Source organism: Cyrtonyx montezumae, unplaced genomic scaffold (assembly GCF_038088225.1).
Source record: "Cyrtonyx montezumae isolate F1298 unplaced genomic scaffold, pur_monq_1.0 scaffold_10, whole genome shotgun sequence".
NCBI lineage: Eukaryota > Metazoa > Chordata > Aves > Galliformes > Odontophoridae > Cyrtonyx > Cyrtonyx montezumae.
In genome coordinates this window covers 34,508,658-34,531,861 of record NW_027071826.1, presented here as the reverse complement: position 1 = coordinate 34,531,861, position 23,204 = coordinate 34,508,658, and the positions used below count along the sequence as shown (strand labels likewise).

The window sequence follows — 23,204 nt, the reverse complement described above, 5'->3', positions numbered from 1 at the left end:
AAAGGTCTGCAACATTATTGCCATCTTATCTTAGGGCATACGGTCAGCGCAGTTCATAGGGGCAGAAATCAAACCAAACCTGTTTATGTGGTGCCAGTTTCCCCTAGATGCTGTGTCACACCCCTTTACCCACCTGTTCCCAAAGCCCTCCTGTGACCTGCTGCAGATGCTGCTCTGTCAAACAGCTGAACCTGAACTGAAACCTTCCGATGTGAAGCACACCAACAGTTCCAGTCCCGTGGGCTGGGTGGGAAAAGCAGATATTCCAGGGCTGGCCTCCTCTGGAAGTTGTAGTGGGACTCCCTATTACAACCATGTCATTGTGCACAGAGGGACAGTGGCAGTTGGCCAACAGCAAGTTCTACAGTAGGGCCAGTAGGAAAATGGAGCACTCCAGCCCTTCTTTTTCCTCAGGTTTCAACAAAACCCAAAGATTTTCTAACAGAAAATTTCACAAAATTCTGATTCTGAAGCTTGCTTCAGCACCATTACAGGGAAGGATAAAGTACACCTAAAAATGGTATTCCTGCTCCCTGCTTTTCAGATAGCCTGAAGTTTGCATTCAGGAGACAGCTGTCATGTAATTAATTTACTAAGCTTTCCTTATTTTTCCTCACTACTTGACCATATTCCCTCTCTAGACTCACTCTGGAAGCTGCCTTATTTACACCAAAATTCCCCAGAAAAATCCATACCATGAGTGGCTGGGATCATCACACTGAGGAAAGATTCTCAACAGTTAAAAATATTCCAAAACCCTGGAGCATCTTCTGACATGTTTACAACTATTGACTTTTCAGAGGTTAATAGTCTGGCTGGTTCAGTAAAGCTGAACTAAAGGACTCGCTCCACCAGGCATCAGTTGTCTCCAAACAGAAATGCACTATCTAGGTGTTCAAAGACTAATATTTTCTCTACTTATTACTTGTAACCTCACTCAAGTACAAGCTACACACTGAGATAAGGCACGTGAGAAGGCCATGAGCAATCTCACCACATTGCTTGAACTTTTATCAACAAAGCAATGAGCACGGTGTCCTGGTGCCACCTGGGTCAGCCACAGGGGAATGCCACAGGCCTTCCAGGATAGCTGCAAGCCAAAGCAAGCAGCTTTGCAGGATGTTTGTTATGCCACTCTGGATTATACGTGCTTAGTCATGAATTCGTTGTAATGAGAAGCTGGAGATACAGAAATGTATGTTTACAGATAAAGTAGGGCTCCTCCGGTAATAAGCTAATTGAATCGATCATTAAATAAGAGGAAGAAGCACAAAGACTGTGTGTGAAAGCACCCTGTGAAGGCACAGTGCTGGTTCCAGGGCACAGCACCAGGTTCCCTGTGCAGAGCAGGCTGGGAGGATGGTCCCCTGCAGGAAGGCTGCATTCATGTGGCTGCACAGCCACTTCCCACAGGCCTGCCCTAAGAGGGAAGTTTTGCCTCCAAAACGAGCAGGGTGGGATTCAATTCCACAGAGGGCTTTTGTGAATGCCTAGGGCTTGAGTCAGGCAGGGCTGAGTGCTTGTACTGGGGTGCCAAACAGCCATGACACCTCGAGGCCCAATGCATGAGAGTTCCAGTTACACTCCTTTCTCCTTGGAGCTGACAACCTTCATCCACAGCTGTGACCGAAGCTGGTGCTTTTCCTTCTCTGCAAGCCATTGGCTGTTACACACCTTTAATAATTCAGCAGGATGGCAGCTCCTCTTTCTGGAGAAGCAGATTGGTCTCTTTCCCTCAAGTCCCAGCCCAGAGTGGATATTTTTTCTTCCAAGCATCAAGGAGCCACTCTTCACCTGCTTTAGAAAATAATCACTTTCCCTGTGGTTACAAACGTGGTAGTTAACACGCATTAAGCCAGGAAAGGCAGCAGAGGTGACTGTACCAACATGAGGTTGGCACCACAAGGTAAGGATGTACTGCACCCTGTTGTGGGTAGGGGCAGGTACAGGAATGAACCCCCGTGCCTCAATGCTTAGGTGAAGCTGACAGATTCCAAATGGATTATTTGGGGATCTCTGAAAAATCCAGCCATGTTGTTTTATTGCTCCACCTCTGATGTTGCTTTGCTGTTCCTCTACAGAAGGAGGCCCACAGTGCTGAAAGTGTGATTGGTGTTTTTGTATGAGTCCTTGAATGGCAGAGTTGGAGGCAAGAGAAGTAGTGGCTGAAAGATGAGGGGAGTTGTCCATGTTTGCCATCCTGCTTTCAGCATTTCAGGCTGACCATACCATTCTTGTACCAAGTGTGTCACGACACAACCCCCTCAAAGGGGTGCAAGGGACATTCTGGAAAAACTCCATCCCCAGACGTGAGGGAGAGGATTCTCCAGGGGAGGCACTGGCAGATGGACTGTCTGCAGCTCTCCAGGGGCTGTGGTTGCTGAAAGAAAGGAAGAAAAGAGAACCCTAGAGAACCTCACAGCCCAATAAGAACGGCTGAGTTTGCCTCTGAGATTTCAATGGGAGATGTTAAACTTCTACTTCCTGCATACGGGAGGCTCTTTGCTTCACAAAAGGAGCCATTTCCACACCTACCTCCCTGTAAAAGCCTAGCACAGACATGGCAAAAATGCAAATGCTTTCTGGTGTAACTAGTTTCAGCACAATTCCGTCTTCCTTCCCCAGTGCTCCTGTCCTTAGCATGACTAGCAACAGTAAAGTAAGTGACGGAATGCCACGAAGGGTGGCAGACAGGAGCTTCCCCAAAGCAACAACACTCTCTTTGTGGTGCCCTCCCCACAGATGTCCTTGGAGCGGTGGGAAAGGCTCTGCTGAGGACTCAGCAGCCTGTCATCCTTTCCCTGGCTGCATTCCGCAGGACAGGTTGTTAGTCATGGCCTGTGAGAACCCTCCCTGTCTCCTTCCCTTGCCACATCTTTGTGCCGTCACTTGTATCCGGGTCTCGCCCCTAAACCACACCAGGAGGTTTAACCTGAGGCAAATATGACAAAACAAGCAAGCAAGCAAACCTGTCTCCCCAGCGCTAGTTACACACGGAGCGGTTCCCAGATAAAGCCAAGCAGAGCGGAGCCATCTGCAGCAGCCTGCACGCTGTTGGGAAGCCACTGCAAGCCATGGTGCCACTTGGCTGAGCTAAGGGGACTTGGAGCAAGTCCTCCTCGTTTGTCTGCCTGCCTGGGTCTGTGCCTCATGGCAGCCACGCACCCATAGGTGCTGGGGTCCCCACAGTGGTGACACTGAGGCAGGTGACGCAGGTTCCCACGTGGTTAGCTACAAGTCGTGCGTGTCTAAGAGCTGCAGTGATCCTGGTCAAATATTAAACCACTGTGTAGTTTAACAACCCCCACCCCCCCAGGTAAGCAGCTGAATAATTATTATTGCAGGACTAAGTGCAGGCACTTCTCAGCCCATGAAAGACAAACAGTAACCATGACTCACTGTTTCAGGACCCCTTTTAAAACCCACCCAAGCCATAAAATCACACAGCCTGCTTTCTCTTCACACCAATATGAGTAACTCACAGCTCAGCTGGAGTCATGGGGAATAATTCCTTTGGTAGAAGAGGTCTGAGGTGGGAGCTCTGAGCTGGGAGCAGGTACCAAGTTGAAGGGAGAGGTGCTCCAATGAAGAGAGGTTTCCAGCAGAAGTCCTTGGTCCCAGGACTGATCTCTCTTGAAACACTCATTACCAATATTCATCTACCATGCAGAAGTGGGTCACATTTTAATAATATGAAGAACATTAAGAGTAAGGTCACATTTCTAGGAAATGCTCACAAGAATTTTAACTGGGGACTTCTCAGCTGAAAATAGCAGAGAACAATCCATAAAAGATGTTCTGCTCATAAGGTGTCTCTTCAGTGAACAATACCCATATGATCCTAAGGTATACTTAGCAATGGGTGTCCAGCAGAGAAGAGAGATCCCTGGTGATCCATTTTTTACCTTATGCTATATACTTTTGCAACGTACTTAATAAGTGAACAACACCAAAAACAAAACAAACCCAAGCCCCAAATTTGGAAGATGCACAGGAAAGGAAAAAAAAAAAAAGAAAGAAAAAAAAAGCCAAGGATATAACAGATGTGTAATTGAGGCTATGCCATAGAAGAAGTGATTAAAAGCTTGTGGCAGGTTTGCACTAGCAGAATGAAGGCTGAGGTAGGATATGATTTTACTGAAGAAAATAGGAAATAAACTTTTGAAACTGAAGGACAACAATGTAAAAAAGAAATGAATCTAAAGTAACATTAAAAACATTCAGGGTGGGCACCGAAAAGGCTTCAGCTGGAGACCAGCACAGCCTTCTAATGAGAGCAAACGAGATTAAATCCACACTTCCCTTCAGGCTAGATCAGTTTAGGCTGGATCACTCTATGAAGGGGCTTACTCCTTCGGTACACACACACACACAAAAAAAAAAAAAAAAAAAAAAAAGGGATGAGGGTTGAGTGCCTCAGGCGGTGCAGAACAAAAGGAGACAATCCTGGTGTTGTTTGATTTCCCCAGCATCACAGGGCCTGCAGGCAGAAGCAACCCATCTCTGTTCAAATGTTTGCCAATCAATACTATCTTGTATTTGCTGCTATCTTTGAAACGATGCAATATTTCATTAAAAATAATGTCCAGGCAAATCACAAGCACTCCCTGCGCTCCTAAGCTCTGCGACAGAGAGATAAGAAGAGTTTACCCAGGGGCTCTGGGACTGTTTGCAGAGGAAGGGGGTGACACCAATGTTGCTGAGCAACAGTGAAATTTGATCTCTGCTCTACAAAGCAGGAAGGTAGGGAATGCACCCAAGTTAGTGCAAGCAGCCTTAGCAGCCTTTGCATTCCTGGCTGTGTCTGAGTGCCTCCAAAGGTGGAAACGTGATTTTGAGCAGGACACTTCTGGCACTGGGGGCAGGCTGTGAGGCCGAGATGGGAACTGACTCATTTGGGTCAGTGAAACTTGGGCTGCATGTCACCCCTCAGTGATGCCCAGCCATAAAGAGCTACCACCAAGGGATGTGGGCTTTCAGCACAACAGCTCTGGGCTTTTGGCTGGCTGAAGCACAGCTAGGTGCCGGGTGTCCTTGCACCTGTGCAAGCAAGTGTACGGCTCTCGAAAACGCAGGGTTGCACTGGGTGCTCCCTGCGAGCCTTTGCTCCCTTGCCAGCTGAACTGGAGATGGTATCAGGCAGCTCTCCTCCCCTTCCTCTTACGCAACGCAGCGTGGAGGGGAGTGACTTGATTTTTTTTTTCCCTCTCTCTGGGAGTTGGTTTTCACTTCCTGCCCCTTCTGTGCCTTTGTCTGCCCTGGACGTTGCCGAGGGCACACCTGAGGGGTGACGGTGCAGGGACCAGGGGGACACCCCGCTCCTCTGGCATCGGTCCCATCTAAGGCTACACAGGTGGGGGCTAAGAGCGTGGGTTTGGGGGTGAGCTGCAGGGTGGGGGGGACACACTGGGCCAAACGGGACCGTGAATATGCTCCAGGTCCCTGCTCACCCCATGCTGGCATGTGCCTGGACACCACCCCTCTTAGCTTTATCTGTCTTTTCTCTTCCTTTAGGGAAAGGACTGGGGTCACAAAGCAGGGAGGATCGGGGTGCCGAGATGGACAGAGGAAGACCAGGTCGGCAGACCAGACTGTGGGTCTGCCTGGTGCTGGTAGCCAGTCTCCAGGTGGTCTTTGGTGAAGGGCAGGAGACAAAGCCCTTTGGAGAAACGTGCTTGGAGGACTTTACAGCAGGGATACCGGGTTTGGTGCTGGACACGGATGCCTCTGTCCAGAATGGAGCCACCTTCTTATCATCCCCCATGGTCCATCGGAGCAGGGACTGCATGAGGGCTTGCTGTAAGGACCCTTCTTGTAACCTGGCTCTTGTGGAGCAGGACCCAGACTCAGGAGAAGATCACATTCAGGGCTGCTTTCTCCTCAACTGCCTCTACGAGCAGACATTTGTCTGCAGGTTTGCCAGGAGGGTCGGCTTTCTCAACTTCTTGAAGAGGGATGTCTACGATACCTACCACCAGGCAATGCAGAAACATGGATCTAGTGGTAAGGAGTCCATAAAGGATCCGTGAAAGCTGGGGCTAGGTGACCACTGAGGGCTTTGAGTCTCAATTCTTTCAGATATCATTTGTGCTGCTGCATTGCCAAACGTCTGGGATAGAGTGGTGTTAAACGTGGGTTTCAACGAGCCTCTGCAGACAAGATTTTCCCTAATTTTGATCAGTTCAAGACATTCCTCAGTTTACCTATGTAAATAGAGTGGGAGCCATTCTATGTAACCTATTTGAAACGGGTGGAGCATTTGTTTACCAAACGCAGGCTGGTTTTGATCCTTGACAAGGCAGAGAAAAATATGTTGTTTCTCTTATTTCTCCCTCCTGTAAAGCTAGAAAGTGAAATCCCCTAAAATTGAAACATCCCTGTATTAAAGGGCTGCATTAAGCTCCTAATTGCTTAGGGGCTGGAGGCAGGGCACAACCCGCACACCTTTTCTTTTGCCACAGCCCCAGCTTTGTGAGGCCCCTCTGTGGGGTTTGTTGAGGCTCCGTGGTTTTTCTGGGTGAGTTTTGATCAAATTGCTTCTCCTCTGGATCTGTTTCTTTCTTCTAGCCTCTGCTTACCTGCTCAGAAAGTTTGCACCTGGCCTAGAAATCCAGGTGGAAAACAAGCTAATCTATAGCTGGCTGCCAGCCACGTGCTCTGTGATCTCCTTAAAATGCTGTGTTCAGAAACACTAAAGCAAATTCCTCCTGTTGCTTCCTTCCTCCCTTGTTTTGGAGGAAGCCTAATAAGCCTCTGGCATGACTTGATCTTTGGCAGCCTTAACCAGCTTATTGCCTGTTGAGGTATGGGCCGAGAGCTGCCAGGAGACCTTCCTCAGCCCCCCAGCCTATCACTGGGGTACAGTGCATATATCCCAGGGAGCAGCTGGATGCATGGCTTGAACATGTGAGTGGTATAGTCTCAGATCTTCTGCTGGGATGTGGCAGCCTGCAAGTCCAACCACTTTTGTCAGAGCAGAGGTGGTTCTCCTGCCCTCTTTTTCCCCTAGTCACTTCCCATTGCATTTTAGGGCTTTCTGGTGAATATCAGCTCCTTGTTGCAGCAGTCATTCTCATGGCTTTGGTCCAGGCTCAAAAGCCTTTCCATGAGGGTGCAGCTAGTGATGAACTGAAGCCACGTCTCTATGAGCAGAGGTGGCATGCTGGCAGCTGCCTGAACTCCCACATGTTTTGCTGTAGGAGGAAAAAGGAATGCATCATCCTCTGTGCATCCTGGTTTCACAAGGTTAGATTAAAAATATGATGTGCCGCTGAGCAATGAGGTCCCTTCATCTCTGTGGACCAGCATGCTGCACCCCCTACCCAGGTTGCCCATGGTTGTGCAGGGCCAGCGTCCACACCTGGGTGTGGGGTGACAATGGCAGAAAAGGGAGTGAAAAGGGAGAACATGGCTGAAATACTCCTTGTGCCCAGCTGGCAGCAATAAGGAAGTTGGATGCGGATTTTGCTTCTGGTCCTATTGTGGATACCTGAAGAGAGAGAATTAAACTGGGGGCAAGGAAGCTGTTTTCAGCACACCAGGCTTTCCTCCTACGCTTTCCTCTTGGACCTAATTTTGTGCTGCAGACAAAGCTGTCTGTTTCTCTGTGAAAATGCAAAGCTTTGTGGCTGCTCTGGACCTGGGCTGCTGTCACCCCCAGGGTTGGGCTCCGAAGAGTGGTGGGGAACTATATGATGCCCTCCTTTATATGCTGTCAAGTGTTCTTGGAGCCCCAAGGGTGTGCTTGGTGGCAGTTTCCAGATGGGCTCTGCAAAAATGAGGATCAAAAGCAAGCTTTTCTAGCCAATAGTGAAATATGTGTCTTATGTGGCCTGTCTCCCAAGTGGGTGGTATTAGAGAGAACAGCCACATGTTGCAGGATTCACAGTACTGCCACAACAGACCTGTTGGTTTCAGAGGCTTATGACTTTTCAAGTGGAGATAGATAACACTTGAAAGAAAGCACAGCTGGGGACTGCTGAAAGACAAATTTAATTGTGGAGTGTTTCCTGATGGAAGGAGCTTAAAGCTTCTGGGGGAAGTGTTGCATATGGAAACAGCACAGCCTTGGTGTGTGCCACTGCCACCCTGCTGAGGTGTTACAGCTTCAGAGAAAACAGTGGCAACAGCAAATATGCTTGCTGGCAGAACTAAGATCTACCCCTTTAAATCATTCCCCAGCCTGAACTTTGCTGCGAGTTTTCTGCCTGGCTCACTGGGGAGGGGCAGGATCACCTGCACTTTGCTGGTAATCATGGAGGCCAGTATTGAGGTAACCACTGTGAGCTTATTCTGGTCTGGGCAAACCAGTTCTGGGCGTGAGGCTGGAAAATAACCTCCATGAACCTTTGTCCGTTTCTTGAACTGAGCCCTTTGTGGGGTTGTGAAACGCTGGGTGACACGCTCCAAATGCTCAGTCTGGGTGGGAGATGGCTGGGTGGCAGGAAGGGTCTTGCAGCCTCAGCTGGGCTCCTTGCTAAGGTCCTGCTGAGGAGCTCAGCTGAGCTGCTGGGTGCTCCTCCTGCAAAGCTTTGTGGCTATGAGTGTTGAGAGCTGCATGATTTGTGGAAAAGCTTCCTAGCATGGGTGTCTGGCCTTTTGGCTTGTGGGGGCTGCAGTGAGCTGTGGCTGGTGTCCCTCTTGCCATGCCAGGTCATGGTGTAGGCTGTAGAAGTGACTGGTGTCCCTCTTGCCATGCCAGGTCATGGTGTAGGCTGTAGAAGTGACGATAAACAAGCAGAGGCAATCTCAGCACATTCTGCTGTACTGAAGTATCGCTTTACACTCTCAAGTCCCCATGGTGTGGTGTTATCTCTGAGTGCTGGAATGGAGGAAATCTGGTTTTCTGTGAATTTGTGTCTTGAGGGCGGTAGTTGGTATGTGAGCACCAAAATAGAAATCCTCATGCTGGGAGCTTTGCCTTCTGCAGGGTTGTACCAGTGTGTTCCTCTTTTGACAGTGAGACCCCTGCTGGGGTCCCCTTCCCCCCCGTGCTTTCTGTTGTATCCCTCACAGGAATTCAATGTCCTTTACATTTCTGTACTCCATCCACTTTGGTTCAGGTTTACTCACTGATAGAGGAGAAGCCAAGTAAACCATTCACTGCATATGTCTTAAACCAACATGAAAAATGTTGAAAGCAAAATAACAGGAACTGAGGCCTGAATACCTTATGAGCCACTCAAACATGGAAGACATTATTTGTGAGCAGTTTGGATTTACTCTATCGAGTTTTTCTGCAGGATCAATTAAATATATATATATTCTTTTCCTATGTATTTTGATTGGAAGCTCTAGTTGTTTCTTGATGATGCGACTCCAGCAGCAGCTGGCGCCCCACAGAAAAGAGCATGACATGCAACAGCATCATAAAGCTTTAATCTCCCTGTTAATTACAGACTTCCACGGAAACTTTCCAGAGTCCAAAGAGCATTACAGCAAAGGCAGCTTTCATTTTTCAGACAGCCTTTCAGAGCAAAAGGAGTTGAATGGAGAACCTCCCTTCCCAGAGGTGTTTGTTGATATTGACCCCAGCTCAGTGAGCATTTGGTTATGAAGCTCAAATAGAGAATGCCTACCAAAGGCTTCATGCAGTCAATGTAACGAAAATGCTCCAAAGTTGGTGAGCTATCTCACTTTCAATGAGAGAAAGTAGAGCCCTCTGAAAATGAAGTCCTCTATTTCCAGGGAAAGGTCCTCCTTGGCAATTCCTCTGTACAAGCAAACCCTTTGGCTTCCTGGGGATGAGCACGCTTGGTGAATGCTGTTCATCAAAGATGGGATCTGGAGAGGTAGCTCACCCAGTAATCAGAACCAACCTTTTATTTCACTGTGCAATCCATAAATCAAAGCAACTCAGCTGACCTGTGGTAAAGCATTTTGTTTATTCTTTTTGGTGTTTTTTGTAAGTGTGTGTTCCTAAATATGTAAAGGAAAAGCATGACATGGAGTTGCTGTAAGTTAACAGCTGATCTGTGGTTCTGCAGAACTGGTCTTTCCCCTGTGACCACCCCAATCTGATGGCTCAGGCTGGTGAGAAGGCAGCAGGGAGCACATTGCATTTGTCAGAGTCGTGCTTGTGACATTTGTTGTCCCAGCAGAATGGTAGAAGTATCCACTTTCAGTGCTCACTGTGTACCACATAGCTGTAGGGCTGTTGTTTCCTAGTTTGTTGGGAGAGCATTGCCAGCTGAAGTTATTCCTTTGGTTACAAATGCTCCTGTGACCCTTGGCAAGAGCTCCTGAAAATAAAACTCCATTTATTTGTTCTGCTAGCCCTGCTCAAAGCCAAGAGAGCCAGACTGGTCCAGCACAATTTGGTGTCTTCCAGCTGCCTTTGTGCCTCACTGAGGCCAGATCTATCGCTTTGGCAGGCAGCCCTTCAGGATGGAGCAGCAGGGAGCAATGCCTCATGCAAAGGCCAAAGGACATAGCAGTGGGCATCTCTGCTTGTGATGGAAATGCCATCTTTCTGGTATCTGCCTGTTTTGGGGGCTGCTGCTAAAAGCCTTATCCCACATGGGGAGGACTAAAAATAATGTTGGTGACATACAGTAGAGAGCAGCTGGTATAATAAAGTTAACCAGAAGCCCTGCAGCTGTACAGAGTGACAAAGTTGTTCTCATGTAGCAAAAAGCAGCCTGACAATGAGGGAGGAGAGCTGCGGGTTTGCAGCCAGGAACAGTGCTCAAAGATATGATTGATTTCAATTGGTGTCTTCACCAAGTATCGAAAGATACTGGAAAACAGAAAATTCTGAATGGATATGTGGTCACTTGCACCTGGAATACATGTTGCAAAAACCTCTATCCTGCTTACTTATTAGATAAAGAAACTAACAAATGGCTTGTTTTTAATGCCAGTTTTGTTTGCATATATGCTTTATGCTACACGCTCCTTCAGTAGGCTCTAGTAAGAGGCAATAGGTGGGATGTAAATCCAGAAGTATAGCAGAAAATTAAGACCAGGTCTGAAACAGTGAAAGTAATTAACTGATAGAATAGTTTTCCAGCCAAAAGTTTTGGGCACTAACCCTCTTCTTCAGTTCCAGTTGTATAAAATTGGCAGAGTGACACATCTAGACTGAAAATGAGAATTGGTGCCTTTCTAAAAGGCTCAGGCTGAACCTGACCACTGAGCCTTGGTACGGGAACTACCAGGTGGGGTTCTGTGGTCTGAACCAAGCAGAAGACATTCAGACCAAAAGGAAACATGGGTCAGGCTCATTGTGTGTCACTGTGCAGTCTGATCTGGCTGGCACTGGCAGAGATCAGTTTTCATCTCTTACACTCACTGTTTGTAAAAGTCTTTAATTGACCATGGAGGCTGCTAGTAAGCTAATCAGTGGATTGGGACAGAAAATAACAATGGCGTAAATGGCAGTTGTGTGTTTTTTTTCTAAGGTACCTGTGTCAGAGAGCAGGATGGAAAATGATATGGGGGAGGGCTATTTTCCACCCAGATCCCACCTTGCACAGCTCCACAATGAAGTGCTTAGAACCAGCTGTAGGAACAATGAGAGTCCATTCCACATTCTTTACCACCCACATCAGGTCATCTCCATAAGTAGCGGGGTGGAGATTGCTCTGTGCTGTATGTGAGGCTGTGGTCCCACTGCTGAAAGCACTGCAGCCGTAGCCATAGGGAAACCCTCCTCCTGGGATTCCTGTGGGCAGATGTGGCTCAAAAGACACTGCCAGAGTGAGTTGTGGAGTTACTAAAATGACTTAAGGCAGCAGTACTGATCACCTGTTGCTTGCACAGGGTGAAAGAAGCACAGCTGAATCAAAGTGTTTTCCCTTTAGTGGATGGCATCCGTACTGATTTGCCCCAGAAGAGTCCCCTTTTCTCATAATGTGGATGAGAACTGGAGCACTGCCTCTTATCAACACTTTGCGCTGCACTTCCTCCACAGATGACCGTCCTCCGATAGCTCGTGCTGGCATGGACATGCGGGTGCAGCCAGGGGAGCCGGTGATGCTGAGAGGCTCAGACAGCACAGATGACCATGGGATTGTCAGTTATGAATGGAAACAGGTCCTTGGTGATCCCTCTGTGGAGATAACGGTAAGGAGCTGCACAAAGGAAGCAACTTGGTCCATGTCACCTGTGATCTGCTCTTGGTTGGGATCTCCAAATTTAGCTGAGCTGGAGCAGAAGCCAAGGCTCCTGACTAGCTCCAGCATCTCTAGGGTATGAACACTACTTTGTAGGTATTCAGTGGGACTTGTGGCTTTAGAAGAACAAACAGTTGCTGTAAAACTTCTGCAAAATACTCTAGAAAGCCTTGAAGCTTGCATGGAGCTCTTGTGGCACCTTCTGGGAGAGTTAGTATACCAGCAAATTTCTATTTTGAAGAGTAACAATATCTAGCTGTAGGGGGCTGTGGAAATCTGGAGATGTTGCTCTCTTTCCTTTCCCCTAGCCCAACCAAAGCAACTTTCATAAAAAAACAAAAAACAAACAAACAAACAAAAACCCTCCTAAACCAAAACAAAAGGGGTCAACTGCTGTTAGCATTCATTTTTTGCTCTTGATTGATCTTTAGTCCTCTGATCTCCTAATATCTGGTACGGAAGAGTAGGAAATATGTGAAGATAATGAAAAAAAAATTTATGTGAAGTATGTTAGAGAGATCACGATTGCTGCATTTCAAAATGCTTTGCCTGATGAACAAGTCTCCTTTTGCCCTTTGTTTGGCCATAGGAAGTCCTACATGACACTAGCCACAAATTCCAGGACAAATTCACTGCTGGTCCTTAGTATTAAGCTAATGTGTTCTAGTGTGTTAACCACATTATGATGATGTGTGGCAATGTTGTCTTGAAATGTAACTTACAAGGCAGAGACAGCATAGAAATGGATGCCCAACACTGTCAACAAACATTGGGGAAGAGTTTGTGTCAGTTACAAGGAAGGTTTCTAATCTGACAAAATATTTCTGCTCTTTTAGAAACCTCTTAGCAGGTGAAGAAATATGCACTCTATTCCATCTCTGAAACTATATACACTTTTCATATTCAAAATGAACCTGTACGTACTTCTTAAAGACACCTAGCAGATTTCAAACAGGGTAAAGAAATTATTCACGATTTTCATTTTAAAAGAAGTAAAATAAAAACTGCAGGTATTTTAGTCACCTTTTGCTTTTCGATGTGCCTTCACAACATCTCCAAATATGAAATTTTGAATTAGGCATGTGATACTCTTCCGTTCTGCTTTTCCAGCTGGGTATCACAGTAAGAATCCAGCCCATGGATCTAATGGGATTATATAGCACCGAGATATTTTTAATGCCTAAATTCTGCTTGGGGGTTTTTGGCCAAGCTTGTTTCTTTCTTCCTAATACAGTGGAAACATGGGCTTCATTCATCCTCTCATTACACATGCCTTTTCTGCATAAGCTTTTCTTTTGTGTTCTCAGGAGCATGAAAAAGACCAGGCAGAAATCTCCAACCTACAGGTGGGCACTTATGTCTTCCAGCTTACTGTCACAGACACCGCTCAGCAGCAAGACTTCACCAACATCACCATCATAGTGCTGAATTCTGAGCAGACTGCAGGTGAGTCCACAGACATCTAGCTAGGGTGCTGAAGTCTGGGAGCTTGCCCAGTGCTGCTCTCAGGAGACAGATGGGAAAATAGCCAGCAGAGTGAGTGTGCATGTCAATTTTTCACAGTAAAAGCCTGCACCTGACAAGCAGTGAAAGGTCTCTGCATTCATGGCACTCTATTTTAGGGTTTTCTCATCCTTGTAGAAGGGGTACTCTGCAATAATCTGGTCCTCCCAGCGTGCCATTGCCCCCTCTACTGGGTAACCTATGATTAGCTGGATCCTGGGGGTACATGTGAGAGTGAAAGAGAGAAGAACCCAAAAGGTTTTGTTGATTCCATGGTTTTACTGTGAAGGGCTTAATTCCCTTAAGCCACAGGACAGGTGAAGCCATCTGCGTGATATTCAAAATGGCCCTGGTGTTATCTGTATGTTTTACTATAATTGCCTTATTTAATGATCAAAATATTCAGCATTACAGCTGCATTGGGGCAATGAATCCTTGGATAAATGCTGGCCAAGTCATCAAGCAGAGGTTTTCTTCTTGTGTCTCAAGTACCATAAAAATATAAGAACAGCCATATCAAATCATGCTGTCAGAAATCTAGTGTACTGCATCCAAGAGTGTCCAGAGTGTGAGATTTGATAATAGCAAGAACATGACTCACTGTCAGTAAATCCTCAGTATGCTTGGCCAGTCACCAAGGAATTTGAACCTTTTTAAGCGAATAGGGTGTTTTTATATTAAATATCCATGGATGAATCTTCACAGGGCAGCAGCATCCTCAAGCAGTGATTTTACAGCTGAATTCCTTACTGTTTGCTTTTATGAATGTGGCACTTTCTAATTTGATTTTGTGCTCTGTCCTCTCATATAAGAAATCATATTATGTGATCCCCTACTTGCCTTCTCTGTGCCACTCAGGATTGTGTATATTTTTTCAGAGGAGTATCTGCGCTGTTGACAGACCTTCCTTTGGAAGGTTTTCCTTTGTGTATGTGAAGGTAAAACATGCTAACCAGACCCTTTTGTTTTAACTTTCTTGGTAGAACATTGCTTGACTCCAAAGAAGGTTGGTTGGTGTCGGGGTTCTTTTCCACGTTGGTTTTATAACCCAACTCTTCAGCAGTGTCAGGAGTTCATTTTTGGTGGCTGCAAACCTAACAAGAACAACTACTTACGGGAAGAGGAGTGTCAACTTGCCTGCAGGAATGTTAAAGGTGAGTCTGCTTCAAAAATCAGCCCCTTCTTTCTCATGGGATTAGGATTTCCCTATGGGAAAGTACTGCACCTTCATTTGTGGCAGATAGAGGTAGAGTCTGGAGAGCTGAGGAGATCAGGCTGATTATGGACGAGGGGTCCTACAGTGCCTAGCTCCTGGAAGTCTGTTCCCCTAGTCAGTGTCAGATCAGCTTCCCTTAGTATCAGGCATCACCACTGGCCACACGTTGGTGTAACCAGCCAGGATGGGCAGCAGCAAGAGTTGGGTTCTTCTGGCACAATGTTTTCAGTGCCAAGTGTTCCTGGTATGTCCCTGGCTGCTCAGACCCTCGCCAAATTTTCATCCAGGATCCTTAACCTAAATTCTGTATTTCTGCTCCTCACTACTACAGTGCTTTGTTCCAGAAAAGACACATTTCTTAGGTGATACATGAAGCAATATAAAGCTGATCCTAAGCTGACAAAGTGATGTGGTGGTAAACTTACTTCATTTTTCCCCTTGTCTCTTCAGGCTCTGTCAGCGGAAGACAAATGCCAGGTAAGCCTCCTGCTTCCCTATGTAATCCTGCTGTAAGCTCAGGCTTACTATCTCATATCCATTCCTGTGGCTTTTTGATTAGCACTGAGTGTGGAAAGTGAGGTGTTGGGGACTAATTTCTTTACCAAGCCTTTCATTTTCATGTCATAGGGATAATTCAGGTTGGAAATTCAGGTTGGAAGTCTGGGGTCCAACCCATTACTCAAAGAAGGGCCAGCTTTGAGTCATGTCAGGCTGCTCAGGGCTCTGTTCAGGCCACTTTTGGGTATCTCTGAGGAAGAAGATCTTATGTTCACTTTGGACAGCCCTCATTATATATTTTTTTCCCTTCTGTTTTAATCAGCCTCCCTTATAGGATCAACTGTTGCTGCTCATCCTATTACTGTGCACCTCCAAAAAGAGTCTGTCTTCTCCAAAACTTCACACTAGGTCACGCTCCAACCTCTTGCTGCATCTCTGCTGCTTCACTCCAGCATGCTAGTGTCTGTTGTACACTGCAGAGCTCTAACCCTGGTGGAGCGCTGACCAGCTGAGACCACCTCGGGGGCAGAGGAGGATGGCCACTCGTCTCTGCCAGCTCTCCTACCCTGCTGTGCAGTCAGACATCCTTGCCTCAAGAGCTCTCTGCTGATTCACGTTCGCCGTGTCCATCTTGACTCCCAGGGCTGTTCTGCACAACTCCTTTCTCTCTTCTTGGTGTCCAGCCGCTGTTCCTGCGTGGGGTTGTTCTGTCTCAGGTGTGGGACATTTAACTCTGCTTTCTCTTTGCATTTGCCTTTGCACTGCATGAGCAGAGCTGGAAGTCTTCTGCCACCTGCCCAGCTCTCCCTGCATGGCATTGAGTTCCCTGCTTCCCCCACTTTCAGTATCGCTCACAAAATTCTAAATGATCTTCCCCTTCTGTGGCTTCACAGCCCTGGACTCTGCCCTTCAGCCAGGGACCTGGGATGTCAGTGGGCAGTCCTTCCCAATAAACACTGAGGCAAAGAAGGTACTGAGTTCTTTGGCCTTCTCTGGTTCTTTTATCACCATGTCCCCATGGTGAATGGGGCATTACCATGCCTTGCCTCCATCTTCTGTGGACTTCTGTTTTGAGAGGAAGCGTGGCTGTTCCCAGAGCACTGCTTGGCTTATAAGCAAGAAAAGATATTCTTTTTTGAGTTGAGTGTCACAGATGAGAGACCATTGCCAGCCCTGTTACCACTTTTTTTTTCCTTCATAATACATCTGCATGGCAGGGAAAATGAACAAATTTTAATGAACTATCTGAACTGTTTCTGATGCAGTATGCAATGGGAACTGCCAGGCCTCCTCGTTCAGATGCAAGGATGGCTGCTGCATTGATGCCTATCTGGAGTGTGATGAAACTCCAGACTGTGCTGATGGATCAGACGAGGTGTATTGTGAACAATGTAAGTTTTTCACATTCTGGCTTAGAAACCTTAGTATCTGCACAGGGATGAGTGCAGTGCTCAGTGCTTGACTCTGCTTTTTGTTGCTCTGTATTCTCACTCCTGGCCCTGCATGAGCTTGCACTATCGCCATACTTTCAGGTTCTGCCATCTCCCATATCACTGCTGACTGCTACAGCTGATCTCCCCGCTGGGTTGTTTCCTTCTGCTCTCTTCCCTGTGCCTGCCTGTAAGGTTTCAGAGCCTGCCTACTGCTTCCCCTTTCAGTGTTTTATTTCTGAATGATAATAACCTCTCTCCTAGTTTATGGAGATGGGAATTTGAACCATGATTTCTCCCCACTGGTCCAGTATCAAAATCCCCTTAACATCCTCACATTATGCTAACGTAAATGCACAGTGGTGAGCTGCTAATCTGCAGTCTCTTCTTCCTCTCTCCTCCTCCTCATGGAATTCCTGTAATCTCTTCCCTATCTGTGGGTATTTTGTTACTTTTCCAGGCTTCTTATTTTGCCCTTACTTATTTCCTAGACTAGTGCTTTGTCATCCTTCTTAAAACCTGGAATGAGAGCATCTTCCCCTTTTTTTCTTGGTGAAAAAAATCTAGGATTGTCGAAGTCAAATTGGGAACCATTTCTAGTTACTACACTGTATTTTCCCATGTTCCTCTCATAGCTTTGAGCTGCCTAAGAACCTCAGGGTGTATCTCCTTTTCCCTGGCTTGTTGTAGCACATAAATGTGCAGGAACTCCCTGTCTAAGATGAATATGAAATGTTTCTCTTGCAGATGCTCGTGAGTTCAATAGACTGCAGAAAATCAATGTCACACGTAAGCAAGGTATGTACTGTCAGGAGCATTTTGGCTGACATCTGCCAACTCTTGCCTTTTCCTTCAGCCTGATGGTTCATAGTGGCTGCTCACTTTGGCCTTGCCAACTTGAGCAGCTGCCAGCTGGGCAGTTGGCACCTGAGAGCTATGGCTCTCACTATGGTTGTCCTTTGCTACAGTGCCTGTGCTCTTCTGTAATGAGCAGAGGTTGGATCTCTAGGAAGATGCAGCCTGGGCTAGAGCACCTCTCTTTTGCTTTGCCAGCTCACTGCGTGGACTTGCCTGACACTGGACAGTGCACAGAGAGCATCCCTCGCTGGTACTATAACCCCTTCTCTGAGAAATGCGACCGCTTCACCTACGGGGGCTGTGACGGCAACATGAACAACTTTAAAGAAGAGGAAGAGTGCATGAAATCATGTTCAGGCGTCACAAGTAAGCAGGAATAGCGAGGGCTGGAATTCTACTGATCAAACTTGGAAAATCCCTCCAGACTAAGTTTTGTGGTGTCAAAGAGGCAGTGACTTGGAGCCTTCAGACAAAGCAGCTCTGTTCTCAAATCCTGGCCATGCCCGCAGTGTTCTGCAATGCACTGATTGCTTGTGGGGATCAGTGCATGTCTGCAGTGCAGCCTGTCATTTGTCAGAGCTGGAAAAACTCAGTGAATACTGTTTAGAAAGGTACAGAGGAGCATGACAAAACTAGCCAGAGGTATGGTATGGCCTCTCTAACAAATATAATTTACTAGCTTGGCTCCAGTTCTCTACAAGTGGGAGGACAGAAATGAAGAAAATTCTCTATATTAGGCAGATGTTCTAAATAACCAAGAGGGAAAACTTTCACACTGCAGTGCTCTGTAAGGATTGCTGTGGAGGCCAACAGCATAAATAGGAGGAGTTCTGATGCTGTATGCATTCAGTTGTTTCACAGTACTGAAAATATGCTCCTAAGAAAACCTCTCAGGCCTCAGAAAGTCCTTGTTGCTTTTTTTGTAAAACTCTATTCTCCCTTTCTATTCCCAATTCAGAAGGAGATGCCATTGGTCAGAGATGGGAAACGTTTGAACCTCACAGTGATATGCTAAGTGAGTAATAGCTCCTCATACAGAGCTTATTTGTTGTCTTCACTCTGTCCTGAAATATTTCTTGGAAATATTAACTTTTTAACTTATTTCCCATGCCCCTTCTGAGACCAAGGGAGCAGTACAGTATTTGTAGGACGCTAGCAGGGACTAGAGAAATTTCTCAGTGGACCATGCACCAAGTTTCTGCTTTGTCTGTGAGTCTGTAGATCGTTGCAGAAGCTCCTCATTTTTTCCATCAACCTGCATGAATGCTGCAGCATTCAACATCAAAAAATTCTGAATCAAAAAATACATCACTGAAAATTCTTCCTAAGGTCTGTGTTTACAAAAGGACCACTAACTTCTGCAAAAAAAAAAAAAAGAATGCCCAAGTGAGTATGTGAATAATGTTTGGTGCTAGGCTGGGGCAAAGTCTAATGACCCTATAAACTTTCTCTACAATTATTTAAAAACAAAAACAAACAAACACCAAAGCCACTGAATTGCAAGTTCTTAGAAGAACAGCGCATCAAGCTTGACATCCTTCACCACAGAGCTGTACAGTCTCTTTCTTTAATAAAGAACTGGAATTATTATGCACCTTTGTTCTTCAACCCAAAGAGTGATTTAACACTCACATTCATTCCAGCTGTCAAATGTGTCATGTTTGATATCACATCCAGCAGTCAGTCATAGAGGACTACTGACTGCCGTGTGCTCAAAAGACTGCTACAAATTCTTTCCCCACAAACTCAACACATCTACCACCTCAACTCACTCCCGTGGCACTCTCCTGACCAGGAGTGGTCTCTGTGATCTCCCTCTGTGGCCTTCCCGTTGGTGTATGAAGAAAAGCCAGGTTTGACATTCATAGGTGCTCCAAATGGACAACTGACGAAGTCACCAACTGGCCTTTAGAGGGCGTGGTACATCCAAGAAATGATGGGAGCTGTGATCTCAGAGAACAGCAATACTCTTGCCAGATCCTTTGACGTGTAGATCCTTTGACGTGTACTTGTCTTCTTCTTCATGTAGTTCTGCAATGCCCACCCTGCTCTCAGCCCACCTCTTCTCTCCTTTGCCAGCACAGCTTCTCCAGCAGCTTTTGTTTTTGCTTGTTCCACCTTGTGGTGCTGCAGAGCTTGTGGAGCAGACCTCTTAACTTGTTCATGTGTCCCCTGCAGGTGCCTTTGAGGTGGTGATTGCTGTGCTCCTCGGGATCTGCATCATGGTGGTCCTGGCCATCATAGGCTACTTCTTCCTGAAGAACAGGAGGAAGAGCAGCCGCCGCCGCCAGCCAGCCACCACTACCAACTCTACCCTGTCCACCACAGAGGACACAGAGCATCTGTTTTACAATGGTGTCACCAAACCAGTCTGACCTGCTCCAGTCTCTCCCCAGCCACACGCTGGGACATTCCCAAGAACTGGAGTTTTGCTTGTAGACGGGGGCCTGTGCCTGGAGGGCTCTTTCTTAGAAGACATTGGTAGCCTGAGGCCAAGATCTAGCCATGATTTGGCAGTAATGTGGTTGTAATTGTTCTGGCTAAATGGATGCCCTGGACTCAGGACCTTGGGAGTGTTTTGATGCTCTCTGAGGTCTATCCCTTCCTAACCTCAAACAATCCAGTGAAACTCTGAATGACATATTTCCTCCTGCTCAAACCTGGAGCGCAGCTCAGCTCTGCTTACTGAAGGACTCAGAGATTGAATCTGTGTAGCATTCATAACGGTGAATGGTACAAGCTCACCGTGGCCAGCAATTTTTTGTTTTGTAGTGTCACTTCTGGCTGCTCGGCTTCGGATTTTCTGCCCTTTCCCCCAAACCTTTGCCAAGTTGCCCTGACTTCCAGCTGTCCTCCTGGTCACGGTGAGCCCCATCGGGGCTGCATGCTTCCAGTAACTGGCTGGACCTGTTCTGAGAGCCCTGCAACACTCTCCAGTGGTTTCCGTTCTCAAGATAGGAGGAAAAACAAATAACCTGTTTTAATCACTAGGCTTTGCTTTTTAACAGAAAAGTGCACCTAGAGTTTTTCTGCCTGGCTGCCATGTTACAGCCATCTATGTACAGTATGTGTCCTTCACTTTGTGAGTTGCCCTGGTTGCTTTTCCGGTGTTCAGTCTGACCCTGAACATGCTGACAAAATGCTTATTTATTCTCACATGAAGTGAAAGGGAATGCCCTGACTTTTCCTGCTGATGGTGAGGGGAGGGCAGAAGGATCCAGTTCCCCTTTGCTGCTGTGGTGCCAGCCAGTGCTGCTCATGGAAAATAACTGCTCCTGACGAAACCTTGGGAGAAGCACAGGCTGTGATGTGGGAAATGTGCTGGAGGGAGGGAGGGAGGGAAGGAGAGGTTGCTGGGGAGAAGCACGGTGAAGGAAGGGATTCTTGAAGGAATCAGAGAGTTTCCTGGAGGCACTGATGCCACTTGCGTGGTCCTGGCTGTGCCAGTGAACAGACCTGTTAGCTGCTGCTCCCTCCAGGAAGCTTGTGCTGCTGCTTCGATGTTATTGCCCTCTCCTCTGAGCATTCACCTGCTGACCTGAATCCCTGGCATCAGGAGCATGACCAGCCAGTGTTCCCAGAAGTCCTCCTTCCTGCTGGCTTGTCTGTCTCAGTGCAAGATGAGCCCACCCCAGGGGGGCCCAGAGCTCCTCCCTGGCCCTGTGGCAGCATGTAACAACCCCACCTCACTGAGGTACCATGTTTTCCCCATAGCTGATGGAGCAGGATGCCCCCAGCTTCATATGGCTGCATCTCCAGCATCAGGCTTGTGTCTCTGGGTGCTGAGGGCTTCTGCTGTGAACAGAAGCTGATGTTTCTGTAGTCCCTGGTACTCTCTGTCTGGCATGGGGTTGGTACCAGTTCCTGAACCCTTGTGCCTGCCACTCCTGGAAAACTGCTGTGAAAAGAGAGAAAATCTGTGTGTGTGTGTATGTGTGTGCACGTGTAAGAAAGCACAAATTTATGTACAGATTTTAGTTTAAATTCTTGGACCCTTTCAAGGCTGGAAGGGAGGAAGTGGCTGCGCACAGCCTGGTGGCAATCCAGCTGCCTGCCTCTTCCTGTCGCAGGAGGGCTTGTTTGATTCCTCCATGGCTTTTCGCAGTCTGTCTTGTATCATTTCTTCCATCACTCTGTTTTAATTCCAGCCTATGCAACAAACTTACCATCTTGATTTACTGTTTGTGCACCCGCTCTGACAATACAAGTCGCAATAAAAGGGAATTGTTTGTCTTATCTGACTTGGGAGTGGTGTCTGAGAAGCAATGACCCGCGGAGGGGAAGGTGCCGTTCCCATGCCTGCTATCTCCCACCCTTTCATCTGCAGGTGTTGCTGCAGCCACAGTCCTGCGGTTTGGGGGGGAGGGGGGCACACCATTAACAGGTGAATGCAGCAGGTAGGGTTAACCAGAGAGAGCAGTCCTGCCTTGGGAGTGCTGAGAGTGAGATCATTGCCCACTAATTCAGAGAGATGAGGCAGGGTGTAACCTGAAACTGGGCTCCAGCTGGTCAGACTGGTTCTGGTCTGAAACCAAGAGCAGACACTGCACTTCAAACAGAACCTGCTGGAGCTGCATCTCTGGGCTGGCAATGGCTCAGGCACAAGACAGCAGCGATGGAGTGCACTACATCCCACTGAACAGGCGGCATGAGGCGTCCAGCACTGCTTCCCTTCATGGGAAGGTTTTCTCTGCTGTACTCTTTGCTTTGCTGTCACTGTCACCTCTCCCCCAACACCCCTTCCCTTCCCAATCAGCACACATACTGGCTGTCCTGTCCAGCTGCTGGCACCCACATTGCCTCTGTGTGCTCTCTCAAGGGCCACCCAGGAGGCACTACAGCCTCCTCATTGGGTCACTAGTCCTGGTATAGAGTGGGCAACCCATGGTGGACGTTGGAAGCCAAGGCTCCCTCTCTTGACATACTGAGAGAGAGGGTATGTTATTATACTCTCATTCACTTAAAACACGTTATTGTGTTTCGAGGTGCGATGGAGGGCACGAGGGGCATCACGAAGTCATTGTAACACAGCACAGGGAAGCTCAGAGCCTCTGTTACTGCTCAGCTGCACACCCTGCAAGCCCAGGTTGCACCGTGTGGGGTCACCCTGCCCTGCCTGCTCTCCCTGCTGGGAGCAGAGCTCTGGTCCCCTGCTTCTGCCTGTTAGTGTGCAACTCCCAGCTCTTCCCCTGCCCGCAACCGGAGACAAGCAGCTGTGTGCAGCCTCGGGGCAGAGCCCTATCACCCCACGGCAGCTGCTTTGCTATGCTGTTGCCCAGAGGGTCCCACGGCCTGGGACTGACTGCCTGAGCTTTTGGGTGACTTGATCCCAACGGGCCCTGGGAGCCTTATGTGGCTGTGGGACTGGAGGCAGGAAGCATTAGCTCACAGTTAAATATTGGGTGTCTTTGGCTCCCCTATGGCACAATGGCTCTGTAAACACAGCAGCTGCCCCCGCACTGCAGGGGATGGCCCTTCTCGGCAGACTGGAATATTGTCTCCCGCACAAAAGACACAGTGATGTGGTACTTCATGATAAGTTGCTTCAGCTCCCTGTGCTAATTTACTGCTTAAGGAAGAAAT

The 23,204-nt window shown here is 47.5% G+C and overlaps 1 protein-coding gene across 1 annotated transcript; it reads left to right on the top strand.

Moving 5' to 3' along the window:
- The first annotated feature begins 5,461 nt into the window (after window positions 1-5,461).
- SPINT1 (serine peptidase inhibitor, Kunitz type 1) lies at window positions 5,462-21,862 on the top strand. Its single transcript, XM_065754868.1, is given in 11 exon segments — window positions 5,462-5,515; window positions 5,517-6,003; window positions 11,915-12,066; window positions 13,424-13,562; window positions 14,603-14,773; window positions 15,286-15,312; window positions 16,599-16,724; window positions 17,511-17,561; window positions 17,817-17,987; window positions 18,580-18,636; window positions 19,800-21,862. Coding segments are annotated over 11 exon segments (1,632 nt in total). The 3' UTR covers window positions 19,997-21,862.
- The last annotated feature ends 1,342 nt before the right edge of the window (window positions 21,863-23,204 follow it).